The sequence below is a fragment of the Hydra viridissima genome, unplaced genomic scaffold, assembly GCF_058129835.1.
Source record: "Hydra viridissima isolate aposymbiotic clone 2 unplaced genomic scaffold, HvirCarnegie_v1 scaffold_6, whole genome shotgun sequence".
Taxonomy (NCBI): Eukaryota; Metazoa; Cnidaria; class Hydrozoa; order Anthoathecata; family Hydridae; genus Hydra; species Hydra viridissima.
In genome coordinates this window covers 7,828,326-7,846,972 of record NW_028324305.1, presented here as the reverse complement: position 1 = coordinate 7,846,972, position 18,647 = coordinate 7,828,326, and the positions used below count along the sequence as shown (strand labels likewise).

General features: G+C 28.2%; 3 protein-coding genes across 6 annotated transcripts in view; 2 read left to right on the top strand and 1 right to left on the bottom strand.

Annotated features, from left to right (window-relative positions):
* Positions 1–18,647, top strand: part of LOC145190308 (transformation/transcription domain-associated protein-like) — a 101,074-nt gene that overhangs the window by 34,223 nt on the left and 48,204 nt on the right. For all 4 annotated transcript variants that reach the window (XR_016453306.1, XM_090090249.1, XM_090090248.1 and 1 more), the window contains exons 2-9: positions 16,687–16,793; positions 17,004–17,053; positions 17,313–17,388; positions 17,481–17,515; positions 17,623–17,694; positions 17,841–17,873; positions 17,990–18,073; positions 18,171–18,227. Coding sequence is in view for 3 of the 4 variants with exons in the window: in XM_090090249.1 (XP_089946375.1) it covers positions 16,703–16,793; positions 17,004–17,053; positions 17,313–17,388; positions 17,481–17,515; positions 17,623–17,694; positions 17,841–17,873; positions 17,990–18,073; positions 18,171–18,227 (498 nt within the window). In the remaining variant the exon portion in view is untranslated. The remainder of the gene's footprint in view (positions 1–16,686; positions 16,794–17,003; positions 17,054–17,312; positions 17,389–17,480; positions 17,516–17,622; positions 17,695–17,840; positions 17,874–17,989; positions 18,074–18,170; positions 18,228–18,647) is intronic.
* On the bottom strand, positions 5,133–11,179 carry LOC145181771 (uncharacterized). Its single transcript, XM_090091170.1, has 4 exons — positions 10,991–11,179; positions 6,801–7,332; positions 6,457–6,715; positions 5,133–6,374 (listed from the first exon to the last, which is right to left on the bottom strand). Exon 4 carries the CDS (start codon positions 6,294–6,296, stop codon positions 5,616–5,618), a length of 681 nt encoding a protein of 226 aa, XP_089947296.1. The 5' UTR covers positions 6,297–6,374; positions 6,457–6,715; positions 6,801–7,332; positions 10,991–11,179; the 3' UTR covers positions 5,133–5,615.
* Positions 11,260–13,308, top strand: LOC145189994 (major facilitator superfamily domain-containing protein 6-like). The gene has a single exon (XM_080066736.2). It carries the CDS (start codon positions 11,356–11,358, stop codon positions 13,045–13,047), a length of 1,692 nt encoding a protein of 563 aa, XP_079922862.2. The 5' UTR covers positions 11,260–11,355; the 3' UTR covers positions 13,048–13,308.

The following is an 18,647-nucleotide window of genomic DNA, read 5'->3' as shown; positions in this document are numbered from 1 at the left end:
AATTGGTTCTGAATTTCTTCCTTCAGCAGGAACATGCCATTGTTGTAACACTTCTGTGCATGTTTTATCGAATGGTACAGAGTTTAAATTTAATTGCTTATATTCATTTAACTGAAATAATACTGCCGCAACATGCTTGCAGCATCCTCCCATACCAGCTTTACAATTACATTTAGCATACAAAATATCTCCTTCTTTTTGACAAAAATGTACATAAATAAGGTACTGATTTTTTTTCATTGAAGCTGAAACATTAGCTCTAACAAGAAAAGAATTTATTTCAATCTTGACATTAGGTTTTACAACTAAATTTTTAACGAAGTTCTCCTTAAATAGCTGATACCCAGAGATTTTATGCTTTGAAGCACCTCTAGCTCCGAAATCAGTCGAACTATCGTCTATAATTAAATATTTGTGTATTTTTTCTTGGCTTATATTAGGTAGTAAGGAAAGACATCTTGACCAAGTGCTTCTTTGTTCTTGTACAACTTCTTCAGCATCTATTTGATTAAACTGACTAGATATTTCTCGAAATACTGGTTGAGTAGCGATTGAGATGTTTTTAAAAAAACATGGATCAATATCAACAGTATTTGAATCATTTTCCAAACTAGTTTCATAGCTATTAACTTTGTTTATTGCTGACATTATAATATGTTTTGATAATTTGTTTATTTTCGGTGAATACAAAGACCAAAATGCACCGCGGTTTTTTTCTATAGAGGGAACGGTCCATTCGAAAAAAATTTTTCGAATTGCAATCCGATCCGAAAGTATCGAATCGGATTGCAATCCGAAAAAATAATCCGAAAAAATTTTAACGAATTATTTTCCGATAAATTATTTTCGGATCAAATCAATCCGTAAGTAGTTTGAACCGTTTAGCATAGATAATTCGGTGCACAATCCGCAAACCGATAAACAGTAACGAATCGGCGGTCTCTAGTTTTAACTTAAGCCAAACTGATGTCAGACCACGGCGGTTATTTTTGATTGTTTTCCTCCCACTAGCTAAGATTTATGAGATTTTAAAAAATTATTTATTATGCGGATGTAACGTAAACACATTTACTCCATCTGTTTTAAGCATTCAAGTTTTAAGGAGTCTTAAGCATTCAAATATGTCCATAAAGCGAGGTAATAATTTTTGGGTTGAAGAAGAACTGAGGGTTGGAACACGCCAACCCAGATGGACTAAAGAAATAATTAATGGTATTCATAGTGAAAAATCTTTTGGTGGAGATGAAATGAATGATATTATTGAGAGAGATGTAGATTGCCATCTGGTATTGGGTGGTCCAATAATAGATGGCTACCTAAAAGAAATCGGTAAAGCATTTCTTCGTAAACTAGCAAAAGGAAAGACGACTGGTTTAGCTCCTTCAGTTTCATTGTTTATTCCATGGGGAGTTATGAAAAATATAGTAACTCTGATGAAAGCGTATGTTTGTGCTTGTAGCATGCTACAGACACACAATAACAAAAGAAAAAACTCCTAATGAAAATAACAACCATAGAAGCAGCTAAAAAAGTTTTTGATCCTTGTCGATTTGATGGAACAAATTTTTTAGCAGAAAGGATGTTTCACAAAGTTAATCAGGAAGGAAAGTAAAATAAACGCTTAGCATTTAATGGTAGCGCAGAGATTGTAATAACTGAAAACACTCCAATTCAATTTGAATACTCACACATCACACAATATATAAGATTAAGGTTTTACATTCAAAGATACACTGCAGATTATTTTGTTGTTGATACTTCATTACAAGCGTTAATAAATCAATAATTTGTGAACTTTATATATATATATATATATATATATATATATATATATATATATATATATATATATATATATATATATATATATATTAAAACTTTAAAATCAACTTAATATATTAATATTAAGTTGATTTTAAATTAAAATGTTTATAAGACAAAGCAGCCATGTATTACAAAAAGTTGTAAAATAAATGTTTTAAATATATGACAAAAAAAGGTTATCAACAAGTTTGTTTTTAATTTGTAAATCCATAGACACTCCAAGTTCATTAAAATAAACTTTTAACATCTCTATTTTATTTTTAATAACTTATAGAATTAAAATTGAAACATCTCTAGATTTTTTTAATAAACTTATTACATCTCTAGTTTATTTGTATTATGTAAATAACTTAAAATCTCTAGTTTATTTGTATTATGTAAACTACTAAAAAAGTTAGTTATTTATTATTGTTAGTAAAAACGACCATCTTTTTTATTTCAAATCAATCCAATTAAATCGAATGCTGATCTCTTGGAAGGGGCATTTGATATTGAATATAACAAACAGAACCCTAATATACATATAACTAGTTGTTGCCCCGTAAAATACAGGTCTGGTTAGTCAAATCAGTAAAATCACATGTTATATGCACTGTAGAAAATCCCTTGTTCCACTGCTGGTAGCTTAAACAGTAACTTAAAAATAAACTAAGGCCTAAATATTTGAACTCAAGGGACAATTGTATTTAATATACATTGATATATAATAACTTATGGGTGTACCGACACCATGTCAGAGGTAAAAACAGAAGAAAAATATACATATAATGATCGCATACCTATTTGTATATATAGGTTTATCTATTTAGTTAAAAAGCCCTCTAATCTCCTAATTAACTTTGCCTTGTTTCCACTAGTACTTTTACTGCGTAGTCTTAATTCATCCTTTAATTGTTTTAAAGAAAGTTCTCTAGGAATAATATCAATAATTTGATTTTGTGCATGTGATATTAAGTGTTGTAAAAGTTTGTTAATGTCACCAAATCGTTCAATGCAAACTTGACATTGGTATGGTTTTAAAATAGCCAAAATGTCTTCATTTAATTCACCTTTTTCGACACATTGCATCAATGGAACTGCAAATATGCAACAATCACAAAGTTGCTCTGTTAGAAGTTGTCGTGAACAATGGCACATTGATTTACTATCAAAGTTAGCTGGTACTCTTGATTTGTAGTGTGAGTGATAAGATATGTTCATAGGAAAATGATAAGGAAGATAAAAGTTTTTCACAAAACTAGATCTCATCAGCTGATGCCATTTACCTTGTTTGTCACAAGAAACTGATCGATTACTGTTATTTTTCAGTTGTTGCTTTAAAGACGAATGTTTTGATTCTTGATTAACTGTTTCTAAATCTAAAAAAATTTAGTTTAATAAAACAGTGATCATCGAATTGTGCAAAAGTTATTTATTTATTATTTAAATAAATAATAATTTTTTCTAATAACAAAATTTACCGACCCTACAACATAATCTTATTACTTTTATTTTTACGCATCGAATCATATAATGGCACCGACAATAATATATTTTGAAATTCATAATGGTTTCTAGGTCATCGATAAAACAACTAACAAACTCTTAGATAGCCTTCATCCATGATTAATTATACGATCTGAAAATTCCCGCATAGATTCCTAATATGTACATCAACACTTCCAGTTTACAACATATATCTTCTTTTAAGGGATGCCGTAAATAAATTTGTATTTTGTAAAAAAACAGACATTTTGATGGTTATTTTGCTTCAAACTACTATATAACTCTAAATTAGACATATAGTTGTAAACTGGAATTTAAGATCAACTAGAAAACTACTTTTAAAAGTAATAATATTAACAGCTAATAACGTCGTCATGTAGTCTATCAAGCTGATTTTTTTAGTTTTAGCACTAGTTTTTAAAAGAAATTGAATTTCAATATCTATATAACTTTTAACTAGCAGACTTTATAAAAAAAACATATGATATATGTTTGAACTTTATTTTCTATTTAACAAAGTATACTGACAATACTTTTATATAACCCTATTTTAATGCTAAAGATTATTCTCTTTTGCAATTTTTCGAAAAAAATTATCATTTGCGGACGTTTTGGATCAAGTTTCGATAAATTATGGTATTTTTTTAAAAAAGCATTTGGGAGAAAAACAGTTAAAAATAACCGCCGTGGACTGAAGCTAAAAAAAAGTTAGGTGAATATGCTCAAAGAACTTTTACGCTTCTCGGCCTAATGGCTAAGATCAAGTGTAGTCACTTGGATTGATGGCGAGCTGGCTAGGCCGGTGTACTTGTATTAAACAGATACTTTTTTTTTTTTCCGCCCGTTCCTCAAAGGGGAGGCAAACTCAGGGTCGAAGTGCTTCTGGGTCTTCCCTGGAGAGGTTCGGGCAAGTCTGCAAGGCATCGGCCGGAGGACTCAAAATACTCAATACCTCAAAGAACTTTTGCAGAACGTTCTTAGAACGTGCCCGAACGTATTGTGTTAGCTGGGATTACATTGGATCAACGTTAGGTTTAGATCGTAAAAACAATAAACTTTTTGCGATGTAAAAACATACATTTATTCAACGTTGGTTGAATCAAAGTCAATTTAAATACATTGGATCAACGTTGGATTTACATCGTAAAAGCAATTAACTTTTTACGATGTAAAAACATACGTTGGACCAATGTAAATTTTCCAGTTGTTTTTAGTTCCGTCGGTATTAATTTCATAATTAAACATATGACATTGGATCAACGTTGGTTTTGCATTGGAAAAAACAGCCGACGTTCGCGATGGCTTTACATACGTTGGCCCAACGTAAGTGTGCTAGCTGGGTAGTGATCCGAAAGTCCTTGGAGTCCTTTCTCATTTATTGGTCCATCACAGTAGTAATGTAAGTATTTTTCACCGTGGCTGTATACAGTAGCGTAAGAAAGTTGAAGCGTACTCGTTAATTTTTAACATTCGGTAGAGATAAAGTTGCATAAAATAAAATCTATAAAAGGTTTGTCTCTCACACCTGCCTGCAACCACTTTTTAGTTTTGCGATTTGACCCCGGACATTGTCATACATCGTTGGATTCGTTACAATGAGTAGATTTAGGTTTGATATGTCATCGAAATCTTAAAATTCTTTTTAGCAAAGTATTTACGTTTTAGGGGCCAAAAGGGCCCAATTTAGGAATATTTTCCAAAATTCGTGGGTTTTTTTAATTTTTTTTTTAAATAAATTTATTTAATAAATTTATCAATTATTTAAAAGTTATAGTCATTTAATTTGTGAAAATAAGTCATAAATAGAATATATCGTTTGGATATAAATGTCATGAATATGTCATTTGTAAAATACAACTACGTTATATATATATATATACAAACCATTGACATTAACTAATGTTTTTTATTATTAAGATTCTGTTTATTAATAAACATATTTTTGTGACATTATCATAAAAAAGTTATAATTAAGTAAAGTTAAAACATAGATTCCCATTTGCAATATTTACTAGGTTTTTTCCGTTAAAACTGATAACAGCTTTTTTCAAATGTTCAGAAAAGGAGCTGTTACTTTTGGAAACTTTGAATCTATTCCAAGATTCATTAACAAAACTGTAATGAATTGCTTCAACAGCTTGTTCAGAGTAGCAGCCTAATCCAATCCCTCTTACTGCACAAAAAGCACCTATATGTTTTATAATAAAAAGAATTTTCAATGAAACAGTTATTCCATAGTCTTCAACAAGTGTTCTGTAGTGATCTTTAAAGTTTTTAATATGTGTTTGAAAATCGTTATGAAGTTTTTATCCAAAACAAGACTCAACCAAATTGTTTAAAATTATAAGCCCCTCTGCCAATGGCTTTAAATTAATTGGCAATGTACGCATGTACTTATAATAATTTATAAGAATTTTACGGGAGGCGTTGCCATTAAAGGCATTATTCTGGACCTCTTTTGAAATGTTTAAAATCATTGATACTTTGGCCACTTCGGTTTCACCACCACATTTCTTTATATGATTATAAATATGATTAACAGCTCCCTCCATTAGGTGTAACTCTGGCGGGAAAAGATAACCTACTAAGTGGTCGCTTGTTTCTACGTGTATCAATAAAGGATTTATAACATCGCAAAATTCTTTAGCACTACGTTTTATTGCACCTGGTTGAAAAACTTTTGTGTACAGTTCCTCTAAAGAACCAAAAGTTCTAAGCTTCTCTTCTTTAAATGGTTGCATTCGTTTCCATTCGCATATAAGGCAAGGTTGTGTAGCCATAGCGCTTGGAGATAAACCACACATTATTTGACAAAGATTAAGATCAGTTACAAATGAGTGTTTTATTTTATCTAAATTTAAACAGTTCATTAATATAGAAAGATTGTAGTAACTTTCAGGAACATTCGGAACTAAAGCTAGTAAAAAAGAAGCTTTTACAGAGCCTTCTTTATATTTTGAATTCTGAGGTTCTTCATATGTACTCATTGTAGCTTTGTCTTCATGATTGTATTTCTCAAGTTCTAAACCTTCGCTCTCACAATCTGACAATAGGTTCAAACAGATCTAAAATAAGATTTTTACAATTTTTCTTTAGCTTTGACTGAATCATAGTTCTCATAAACATATTTAGAATGAAACTATTTACCTTTAGAAAGCCTCTTCCTCCATCAATACCGAGCTTGACTGTTTGATTGCTTAAATTCACCTCTTTAATCACACTAAGCAAATTTATAAACTCCTCAATATTGGTGCACTTGATAATAGGGAGATTTTCCTTACTTTCAAATTTCCTTTTTTAAATTCAAATTCTTGAAAATCAATTATAAATAAATCTATCACTATCAATTACTGGAAGTACTTTTTGTAGGTTTGCTTGTATGCAAGTTTTCCCTTTAATTGATGTTCTATTAAAAATATATATATATACATTTAGGCTAACTAAATTACATAAAAAGAGTAAGAAATACTTTATTTAAAAATCGTTCTTACCTGAGTTCTTTTGCTAGCTGTATTAGTCTCTTGTTAGATAAAGTAAGTCTTGATTGAATCCTGTCTAGGTTTATTTTTTAAGGGCTCTACTGATAGTTGTAAAGTTTTTGCATCTGTAGAAAGTTTAATTCTTTTTGATCCTTGTTCATATGATTTTTCTATGATGACTTGAGAAGCGATCTGATCCTTAACTTTAGCTGAGGCTTGAAGTTTTCATATATTTTTACAGCTAACGTTTTATTTCCACATTTTTGCTTCTTTCCCTTCCCAATGTTTGAAAGACAAGATTTACATATTTTTCGTGGGGCACGCGACTTGGAAAACTTACTACTTCTTCTTCTTCTTGTTCCGGTTCCTCCACGTAAACTGGTTAGTTTGCATATTTTACATTGACAACTAGTAGAATTTCTGGTTAAAGGTGTAACGACGTTTTTAGTCCAGTCTATCACTAAATCCGGCAAGTAGTTTTTTCGACATATATTACTTCTACATTTATCACATATGCCGAGTGGATTTTTTGCATCATTGCAATCTAAATTAAAAGTGGACACTTTCTCTTTTATTGCTTGCTTATTAAATAGTCTTAATGTTTTGTGAGCGCAAAAATAACAAATCTTTTTTCTGTTTGTGTCATGATCACACTTTTTTTGTGGATGCGACATTATAATTATTTTTATTTATCTACAAAGAAAAACATATATATATGAATATGTATATATATATATATATATATATATATATATATATATATATATATATATATATATATATATATATATATATATATATATATATATATATAAAATTTTCAAGTTATTTTTTTACTTACATCATGAATTTGGGGGATAAATTCCTAAATTGGGCCCTTTCGGCCCCAAAAACGTAAATATTTTGCTAAAAGGAGTTTTATGATTTCGGTGACATATCAACCCTAATTCGACTCATTGTAACGAATCCAACGATGTATGACAATGTCCGGGGTCAAATCGCAAAACTAAAAAGTGGTTGCAGGCAGGTGTGCTCTGTTATTATCACTTAACTCTATATAAATTCCTGAAAAAGCTTGAAAAAATTACATAATAATAACATTGGTTAAATATTGAGCTTATTTCTAAGTATTGTGGTAAAATGGGAAGAAAAAGGGAGTAAACTGGGAAGTAACTGGGAAGAAGGCAGTAAGAGTAAATGATAAGTAGGAAAAATTTTAGGAGTGAGTGTTATGTAAGGAATACAATTAAAAGTTATAACATGACAGATGAGGTCAAAGATTCACCAAGGTCTGGTAGGTCTAAAAAGTTAATAAATAGTGATGAACACTACCTCTATAAAATGACTAGACAAGATTCTACGTTAAGTTATAGAACTCTAGCTGATGAATTTCACACAACACATTTAAAAGTAAAGGTAAGCAGAGAGACAATCAGAAAAACTTTGCTCAAATTCACAATAGTAACTTATGTAACTATTAGTAAACCTCTCCTATCCATTAAAGACCGACATAATGAAGAAAATGGTGCGACGAAAGTATTGTATTGTATTGTTCAGTTAAAGATTGAGCAAAAGTTATTTTTAGCGACGAATCTAATTTTAAGGTCTTTAACAGAAAAGGAAGAGAGTTTGTTAAGAGATTGAGGTCAGAAAAATATAACTCTAGGTTTGTGGTACTAAGACTACAAGACGGTGTAGGATCCGCAGCCATTTGGGGTTGTTTCTCTTTTAAATGAACAGGTCAATGCAACATTTACACATGTTGAGTTAAATGTAGGTAAACTTACTTAAATTTTGACCCTGAAAGACTGCCTTTTGTCATCAACTACAAAATTTTGTGGACGTGGCAAATACATCCTTCAACAAGATGGAGCTTCAACATATAAAATGAATGGCTCACAAAAAAAAAAAGATAAACATAATGCCCTGTTGTCCCAGAACACCGGATCTCAATCCAATCGAAAATATTTGGGCTTGGATGGATGCTCATATTATCAAAAGTAAAATAATCTCTGTGGATTATTTAAAAGTGGTTTTAGTGGAAGTCTGGAACTCAGTAACAATGGGGCTGTGCATAAAGCTAGATGAGTCAATGCCAAATAGAGTGAGATCATGTTTAAAAGCAAATGGAGGATATTTTTGTTACTAATTTACTTTTTTTTTTTTTATCTTTGAAAATATTATGTGCTTAAACTTATTTGCTATTTGTAACTTCTTTTATTTGTGATATTGTTACCAGTCTATCATTATTATAACAGTTATTGTTGTATTTAAAAAAAAAAATTTTTTTTGCCGTAATTGTAGATATATCTAAATAAACAATTTCCAAAAAAATTAAAATCTTTTATAGTTGTTATTTAATGTGACTTTGTCTCTACCAAATCTTAAAAATGAACTAGTGCGCTTAGCCTTTCTTGGACTACTGTATTTAAAATAAATTTGTAAAAACTGCTCATTTAAAATTTACATTGGATCTAAAGTCAAGTTAAGGGTTGATTGAGATGAAGGAGTTAGAAAAGTGTTTTTAGGTTTCGAACAATGTATAATTCACCTTGTTGACCCTAGTATACTTCTGGCTCCTTGGTAGAAAAGTTAATGCTGCTGGGTCAAATACGTTCATGATGATCTTTGGAGTTCCCTGTCCACTATCAATACCAATACGTATAACAGAATTAAAAAGATCCAATTTCCTTAAGGAGCACACTTCCTTTACTAGCATTGGTATGTCAGTGCAATAAACAATATCTTTTTCAAAAAACTTTTACCACTCTACCACAGTTTACATTTTTTTATCATCGTAAAAGCTAACCAATTAATGGGGCCTATTTCTAACATCTGCATAAGTGTTCTCCTGTATCCCGGTTCTATCAAATTCTTTTCTTATCTCCTTCATTATTCTTAACACCACACATTCTGGAATATCGTGGTTTATCTTCAAGTTCATGATGGTTTCATTTCTTATCAGCCTTACAGGTGAACTGTCTTTATACACCTTGACAGGAAGAGATTTTCCTCCTGTTGTAAGTTTTATGTTCATACTGACACCTACAACAGATATTTCTTTTAGCATGTAAGAAACAACACTATTAGAGACCTTGGGATCCTTAGATTTAGTTAAGGCACAGAGGTTTTGAATTTAATTTCTTGTTGCAAGGGGGACGAATACCAGGACCAACTACATGACAGCATTCTGAGCAAATGAATTCTTTTTTTTTTTAATAGAATCTTCTCAGGTTACTTCTAATGTATTATCCTGGCCGAAAGCAGCACAGGAGCAGCAATCATTTCCTTGGTTTGTTTTTCCTAACTGTTTAACTTGCTGACATCCATTCAACCAGGATCTCTCTACAGCTTTACTGATAGCCTTACCTTTCTGTTTAAAACATAGGTTAGTCTTTCAGCTTCCACAAATTTCAATCGGATGAGAATTTATGTCCAAACGAATCCAGGGTTATCGAATTCTTTTATTAAATGAATCAATGAGCTGTTTTTCTGCATAGATAGACATTTTCTGTCTCTATCAAAACAACAGAAACAGATAGATCTCCTATTTTCTGAATGAAATCTTGCTCTTTGCAGGCTCATTTGAAAATAAACTTTTTTATAAAACAAAACAAATTTTGATATATTTGAAAAAACTCATTATATGAATCAATATTCAGACGAATTGTCTTAACTTAAACAAATTATCAAACAATTAACACAATTTATTAAGACAAATATGTCTGAAATTTGTTATCTATTGTAATTAGCCTCTAAATAAAAAAAACTTTGATTTGAGGCACAGGCTAGGTGATTTGAGAACTAGAACAAAAATACCCTCTAAAAATCCCCCCAGTAACCTACTGATTAGGGGAAATTAATTTTTTTTTTTAAAAAATGTGCTATTTTATAGTCGGGTCAAAGTTCATGAATATTCATAGATTTAAATTTCATCAAAATCTATTTCGGTGCTCAAAAGATAAAACCGTCGAAAAGTAAAAAAAGATGCGGTTAATAATCCGTTTTCAACGGTTTCTATCACATGTTAACCTATTGGAAAGAGTGGTTTAAAAAAGTAAAAATAACTTCAACTAAAAACCTTTAAGAGCAATGTTTTGAGTTTTGACCCCCCCCCCCCCCCGCTCTCTCCAAATTTATTTAACTTACCACATTACAGAGAAATATGTTTTTTTCATAAAATACTTAATTCTAATTTATACCTTTTAAGTGTGTGCAGTAATTATCTCGAGAGCTAATTTTGGATCACTAATTTTAACTAAACCACTTTAAAGTTTCATTCTTCCCAATAAATTGAGCTCAGTTTTTTTGCATTCAACAATCAAATTCCAAATATATAAAACTTCATCTTAAAGTAAAACTGATCGTTGCGTAACTTAGATAAAAACATCTTCAGTTAGAATCGAATTACAAACTCAAGCTAAAGTATGCTGCAAATGATGCCTTTTATAGCGTCTTTAAAGTTGTTATTAAAACCTTGAGTAGAAAGAAAGTTGTATAGAGCTTCAAAACTATGTAACTTTTAACCCTGAAAAGTTTTTTCTTTTAAGAATATTTTTAATAACTTATGGCTCATTATAAGAGTCTGCTAAAGATACCACCTTACGAAAACAATAACAGCGACTCTTTTACTCAAGATGAACTACGAAACAAAAATGTCGAGAATAAATACAAATTTTTACCAGACGTCAACCGAAGTCTTGTGTTTTGCAAATTATTTTACTTCTATTACAGCTCCGCCATGGGTTCGTTGTGGCCTTATCTCCCGCTCTACTACCGTCAATTGTTTCTTTCTCCTAGACAAGTTGGGGCTATAGTCGCTTCGAGAAATTTTGTTCAATTATTATTTGTTCCTCTTTGGTGTGTGTTGGCAGAAAAATATCGATCTCATAAGTGTTTCATTCTGTTAGCTTTGTTTTTCTGGTTTTCAAGCACCGTTGGCATTTTGTTTATCCCCAAAGACCAACCAAAAGCCTGTTTAAGTATGAATAATATAAGTAACAAACAATCCACAAAAGCTGGAAACTGGTTTGATTTTTCAACATTAAGAGACCAAAAAGTATTTGTTTTAAAACGTAAGGTCCAAATTGAAGAAGAAGAGGAGGTCTCAGAGGATTATTTTTCCCAATCTATTATTTTAAACTCATCATTAGACATGGCTGCCGTTTATGCGGAATATGATCCTGAAAAACATTTAACTGATACTTCTCATGTGTTCATTTTACTTCTTTTGGTTACCATCGTTGGCGTAAGTTTAGCCTCGCCTGCCCAAGTATTAGCAGATATATACACTTTTAAAAAGTTAAAAGAGCACGGTCAATCTTTTGCACAACAGGTGTTATGGGCTGCTGTTGGCTCATCTATGTTTACTTTTGCAATTGGAACTTTTGTCAGCTTTACTTCAGTTCTTAACCGATGTACCAAAACAAGCGATATAAATTACAGTCCATGCTTTTACGCTTTCGGTTTTTTCATGTTAATGGCTTTTATAGTTGCTACCCAATTTCATACAACGTCAGTAATTGACAAAGTTGATTTAGATGAAACAATAGCAACATTTTGGCAGTCGGTTAAGACAATAAACGATGTTCATCTTGCAAGTTTAGTGGTTGTCACTTTTTTTTGTGGATTTGGAAATGGCTTTATATCTACATTTTTATTCTGGCATCTGCGAGAAATGGGGGGATTGCAAATTTTACTGGCATTTGTTTCGTTAATAAATAGTATTGCAGAGGTTCTATTTTACATTATTGCTGAGAGATTGATGGGCTATATTGGACATTTCCGTTTAATATACATCGGATTGTTTTTCTTTTCTGCAAGATTTTTTTATTACAGTTTCTTGCGCCAGCCCTGGTTAGTACTCCCAATTGAAATTACACATGGGATGACATCTGCTGCTATTAGATCATCACTGATTTCTTACATTAGACAGGAGGGTGCGACTGGATACATTTTGCATGGACTATTTAGCGGAGTACAGAGTGGGCTCGGTTTTTCTATTGGAGGATTAGTAGGTGGATTAATGGTTCATGAGTATGGCCACTCGGTTACTTTCCTTATATTTGGAGAACTAAGTATATTAACGCTGTTATGCTTTGTACTTGTAAATAACATCTGGCCTCACACAAAGCATGATATAAAAAAAGTTTCGGAAGATAATAAAACACTGGCTGATATATATGTAAGTCAAAATATTAATACCTCTTTCAATAAATCAGCATTCCGGTACGCATTGACTAGTGAGAGGAAGCCATAGTTCAAATATAAGATAACTCTTTCAATATATTTTTTCTGTTAAAAGTAAATGAAAAAATATATTTGAAGAGATATCTCATATGTGTAAATCTTTATATGTATGTGTATTTGTTTGTATTTTATTTTTTTATATCTCATATGTGTAAATCTTTATATGTATGTGTATTTGTTTAGTTTTTGCATGGCAAAAGTTATTTTCACTTCTTTTTTTGTGAGATATGCTTTTTCTTTTCTGAGTGATTTAAAAGCTGGTTTCCTTTTTCTTTCTTTCTTTTTTTTTTTTTTTTTCGATAAAAAGCCGAAACTTTTTCGCATTTGGTTTTGCCAAAAAAAGACATTTTTTAAAGGAAAGCTGAATTAGGCTAATAATGGAAAGCAGGGATTCCTTAAAGTTACTCTGTCAATAATCCTAAAACAAGTGTTAGAAAATAATAAAATTTCAGAGAAACTGAGCAAGTGTGACGGATGCGCGTACAAAGATTTTAAAGATTCAAAAAGTGTTCACAAAACTATTATCATGGCCAATTTGCCTTCATTGAACGAAAAATACCATAATTTGCGGTTAATTTTGGATAAGAACATTTCATCCTTAGATTACACAGTACTGAAGATCTAAAAGTTTTGCTTTAAATGGTTAGAAAACAAACTACAACATCAAAGCACCCTAGTCCGTATTGAATGACGTCATCTCCTGACTTTCAAAAAGCTGATCATTATAATCTAGAATATTTGGATTGTACGATCAATGGATGGCTGGTGGTGCAAATTTAAAAAAAGCAAAAAAGTACACAAATGTTGTACATCCCCTTTAATTAATAGACGATAAAAACAAAAAAAATACTAAAACTTGGTGCTGTAGACAAAATTTTAAAAGAGATTGAAAATAATTAAAAAGAGATTGAAAATAATTTATTTGAAAACAAGGAATGATTTCAAATAATTTTTTTTCAATCGTTTTGAGAATAATCGTTTTTGAAAATGTTAAAAATTTTTTCAACATTTGGAAGGCAATGCTTGCAATAAGTTGCTTAAAAACAGTTAGCTTTAAACTGTTTTTTCAGGAGTCTAATCTTGAACAACAAAATTCCTGGGCACTCCCCTAAAATATGTGATTTCCCCAGGCCCCCACTAAAAAAAGTTGTCTTTTACATTTTTTGGATGAGGAAATGTTTTTTGATGATAATCAAAAAAAAAAAAAAAAAAATTCTGGGGATTTGTTGCAAGATCTTAGAGCATGTTCCTATGCACCGTGATAATAGAATTAATAAAAATTATAAAAATAACATATATAGGCTTTAAAACGATTTTGTTCTTCAAAATATATTTAAAGTGACAGCTGTCAATATAAAAATAAGTTTGATGCCACTTTACATAAATAAATGTTTTTATTCCACGTCATTTAGCTTTTAAAAACTAACAAACTTCATCTTTCCTAATTTTTATAATAATAATAATAATAATAATAATAATAATAATAATAATAATAATAATAATAATAATAATAATAATAATAATAATAATAATAATAATAATAATAATAATAATAATAATAATAATAATAATAATAATAATAATAATAATAATAATAATAATAATAATAATAATAATAATAATAATAATAATAATAATAATAATAATAATAATAATAATAATAATAATAATAATAATAATAATAATAATAATAATAATAATAATAATAATAATAATAATAATAATAATAATAATAATAATAATAATAATAATAATAATAATAATAATAATAATAATAATAATAATAATAATAATAATAATAATAATAATAATAATAATAATAATAATAATAATAATAATAATAATAATAATAATAATAATAATAATAATAATAATAATAATAATAATAATAATAATAATAATAATAATAATAATAGTAATAATAATAATAATAATAATAATAATAATAATAATAATAATAATAATAATAATAATAATAATAATAATAATAATAATAATAACAATAATAATAATAATAATAATAATAATAATAATAATAATAATAATAATAATAATAATAATAATAATAATAATAATAATAATAATAATAATAATAATAATAATAATAATAAAAATAAGAATAACAATGATAATGATAAAAATAATAATAATAACAATCATAATAATACTCATAATAATAATAATAATAAAAATGATATATTAAAAAAAAAATTTTGTTGTAAAAAATTATAAAGGAAGACACGGGTTGGTACGTTTTTTGTATGAGCAAAGTAACTTAACTAAAATACCAGTAAAAAAGTGGGGGGGGGGGGGGGGGCAAAATTGCCAAAAGATTAAATTTTTTTCTATACTTTTAAATCACTACATTAATTTTATGAAGAGAAATTTTTGAAGCATGACGTTAAGAAAATCACAAAAACAACACTTATTTTTATACTAAAAAAATAACAAATTTTTTTTACCAGAAACTCCTTATAAATGAAAGCAGTCGCACAAAAAGAATGTTTATAGAAGAATAAAGAGAATGTTTCTGGAAGAAATAATGTTCATTTGTAACGCAATATAATTAACATTATTTCATTTGAAACATTTTCAGTGAAAGCTCTTGAATCAAGAGAAATTTAAAAAGATTTTAGGAGTTCAACAATTGAGAATTTTCTCATAAAAAATAACGAATATATATTCGTTTAATTTAATAGTTCATTTAATTATATATAAATTTGATGTACACTTTTTGCATGAGTTGTTCGTTTATATGAATTTAATTTACATATTTTACATGAATTGTTCGTTTATGATGTTTTAGTAATATAATGTTTAGTTTAATTTTTTATTTTGTAAATCAATGACTTAAAGTTGCATTTAAAAAGTAGAATCTTGTTAGCTCTCATCTACTTAGTATAAAATATTTGTCATATGATAATATAGTAAACATATTAAATTGCTTTTTTTATTTTATTTTTAAATTTTATTTCATAGAATTGACAATTGAGCCATTAATGCACTGCTTTAGTTTTAACTCGTTTAAGGGTATTGAAGAAAAACTTGGTTTTTTTTGGCCATTGAAATGCGGTCTGTTTAAAAATATTATCCCCCGGGTATTTAAAGCAACCCGTGGTAATGCTGGTAAAAGAGACAACTAAACCAATAGTAGTAAATAATAGTAGTAATTGATTATGTACATAAAAGTAGTTTAAATATTTGCTAAAAAAGTTTTTTTCTTGGCTACACAACAGAGTAAAGCTCTAAATATACATGCAAATTTTTAACGCATAAAATAACCTTTCTGATATATATATATATATATATATATATATATATATATATATATATATATATATATATATATATATATATATATATATATATATATATAAACCTTTATACTTAGAGGAATAGAAATCAATTTATAACAAAAGTTATAAATTGATATCTATTCCTCTAAGTATAAAGGTTTCACAAGAAATATAAAAAACAAACTAGTACAAGTATTTAAAGCATCTCTTTATGACTTTTGTTTTTGTTAAAAAGTATACAGTTTCAAAATTTAGGTATATATACTGGTTATTTTGAAAGTGAAGTGTATGCTATTTCGCTAGCTAATATTTGGCTGATTTTGTTAATATTAAAAAAAAAAAAAATTAGGTAGTGTATATAATAAATATATGTGCCAAAATGACAATAAAATGACGTCGAAAGATTCAAGTTTAACTGAGTACCACCAATATGCAAATGCTTTAGTAGATCCTTCTGTCAGTAAGTATCTTTATTAAAAAGTGCAATACTGGTTAGTTATTAAATGTTTTATATAAGTTATGAATGTTATATTCATTTTATATTTCATTATAATGAATTTATTTTTAAAAATCCTAAAAAAAAACTATTGTATATTTGCTATTAAAAAATCATTAAATATTTGCCACTGTTACAAATGCTTGTTTGGCTAATAAATTTATCACTTTTAAGGTGATGATGACAGACTAAAATTTATTCAAGAAATATCTCAGTTCTTTGAGGTAAGCACTTGTATTTTTATGTTTTTTTTTACTTTTGATGTAAATATCTTAGTTTTATTAGACATACTTGAGATATATACAATTTATTTATGTTTGTATTGTAACTTAAATTGAAATCTTGGAGATATAGTATTACTAATTAGAAACGACTAACAGTCTTGGGTATGTAACACTTTAGTAATATAATCATAAATTGGATATAATAAATTATTATTTTGAACTCATAAAGTTTAAATTTATAATTAAAGATATTATTTAGAGTATATGCTCATCAAATCATTATGCTGGTTTTTTGGAACATGCAATTCCTAAGTTTTTATCATATTTAAAAGACAGTAGGTGTATTATTCTTTTTTACTATCTATAAAAATTTTTTTTTTCTCTATATAAATTAAAAAACTATAAAAAATATGGTACTTTTCTTTAGGTGAAGCTCATTTCTCAACAGATTCTGTTAAACAAGTAAAAAATATGCTTTTTCTCTTTAAAACTTTGATAATTTTGTTAAGATAAGTTTTAACTTTGCGTTAGAATATTATGCATTTTTGTAGCTTTTTCTTTTATTTTAGGAGTTACGAAAGTTGTTGTTAGATATTATCCATCGAATACCTGCAAACGACACTCTAAAACCCCATATTTCTGTAGGTTAAATAACTATAATTAAATTTTCATGTAAGATATTGATTCTTTTAATAAAAAAATTAGTTTAAAATATCAGGTTTAGTTTATTTTGTAAAATCTTGAAAGTTCTAGAAAAAAGGAACTCACTAACTAATTTTTTGTTTAGAGTATACTTGATATCATGTTCCACATACTTAATGTAAGAAAATGATTGTTGTTTTATAGCATTTTATATTAAAAGAAACCTTATTGAATTTTTTTTTTTTATCAAAAAGAGATTATTTATTTTTATTGGCATAGTTATATACATTTCAGATTGATAATGAAGAAAATGTACTAGTTAGTTTACGCATAATCATAGAACTTCATAAACAATTTCGACCACAAATTAAACCAGAGGTATTTCATAGTTTATTGTCCATTTGATAGTTTTATTTTAACTTTCTTCAGATATTCTTCTGCATAAATAATATGCTGTACTTGATTTTTTATTTAGGTTAAGATGTTTTTGCAATTTGTAATAAATTTCTACAAAGAGTTTCACAACATCGCTGTAAGTCCTTAGGTTACAAATTAAAAGTTAAATTATTATTTTTTTAAACTCAGATCACTGTTAAAGCAAGCAGTGATACAGAACTATGTATATTAGAGCATCTTGTACTTTTCAAAAATCTTCATTTGTATTCATTTTATTTGTATAATTATTAAAAAAAAACTGGTATAAAGTCTTTATTTGCAAAAATGGGCTTTGCTTCATTTTTTAGATGAAAAAATTAACTTAAAATGAAAATGAGATTCTTGTGGAAGCAATAACAAACACTCCATGATAAAATTCAAATTTTTTTAACAAGCACAAAAGTTTTAGGGGTACTCAAATAAAAAAATATTTCAATATTTTGATATAACTTTATATTTATAGATTTTTTGGTTATTGCATTTTTGGGTTTTTACTAAAACAAAATCTCTAGTTTGG

Coding starts and splice junctions, on each gene's coding strand:
- LOC145181771 (XM_090091170.1), bottom strand. CDS start 6,296: ATGAGTACATATGAAGAACCTCAGAATTCAAAATATAAAGAAGGCTCT.
- LOC145189994 (XM_080066736.2), top strand. CDS start 11,356: ATGGCTCATTATAAGAGTCTGCTAAAGATACCACCTTACGAAAACAAT.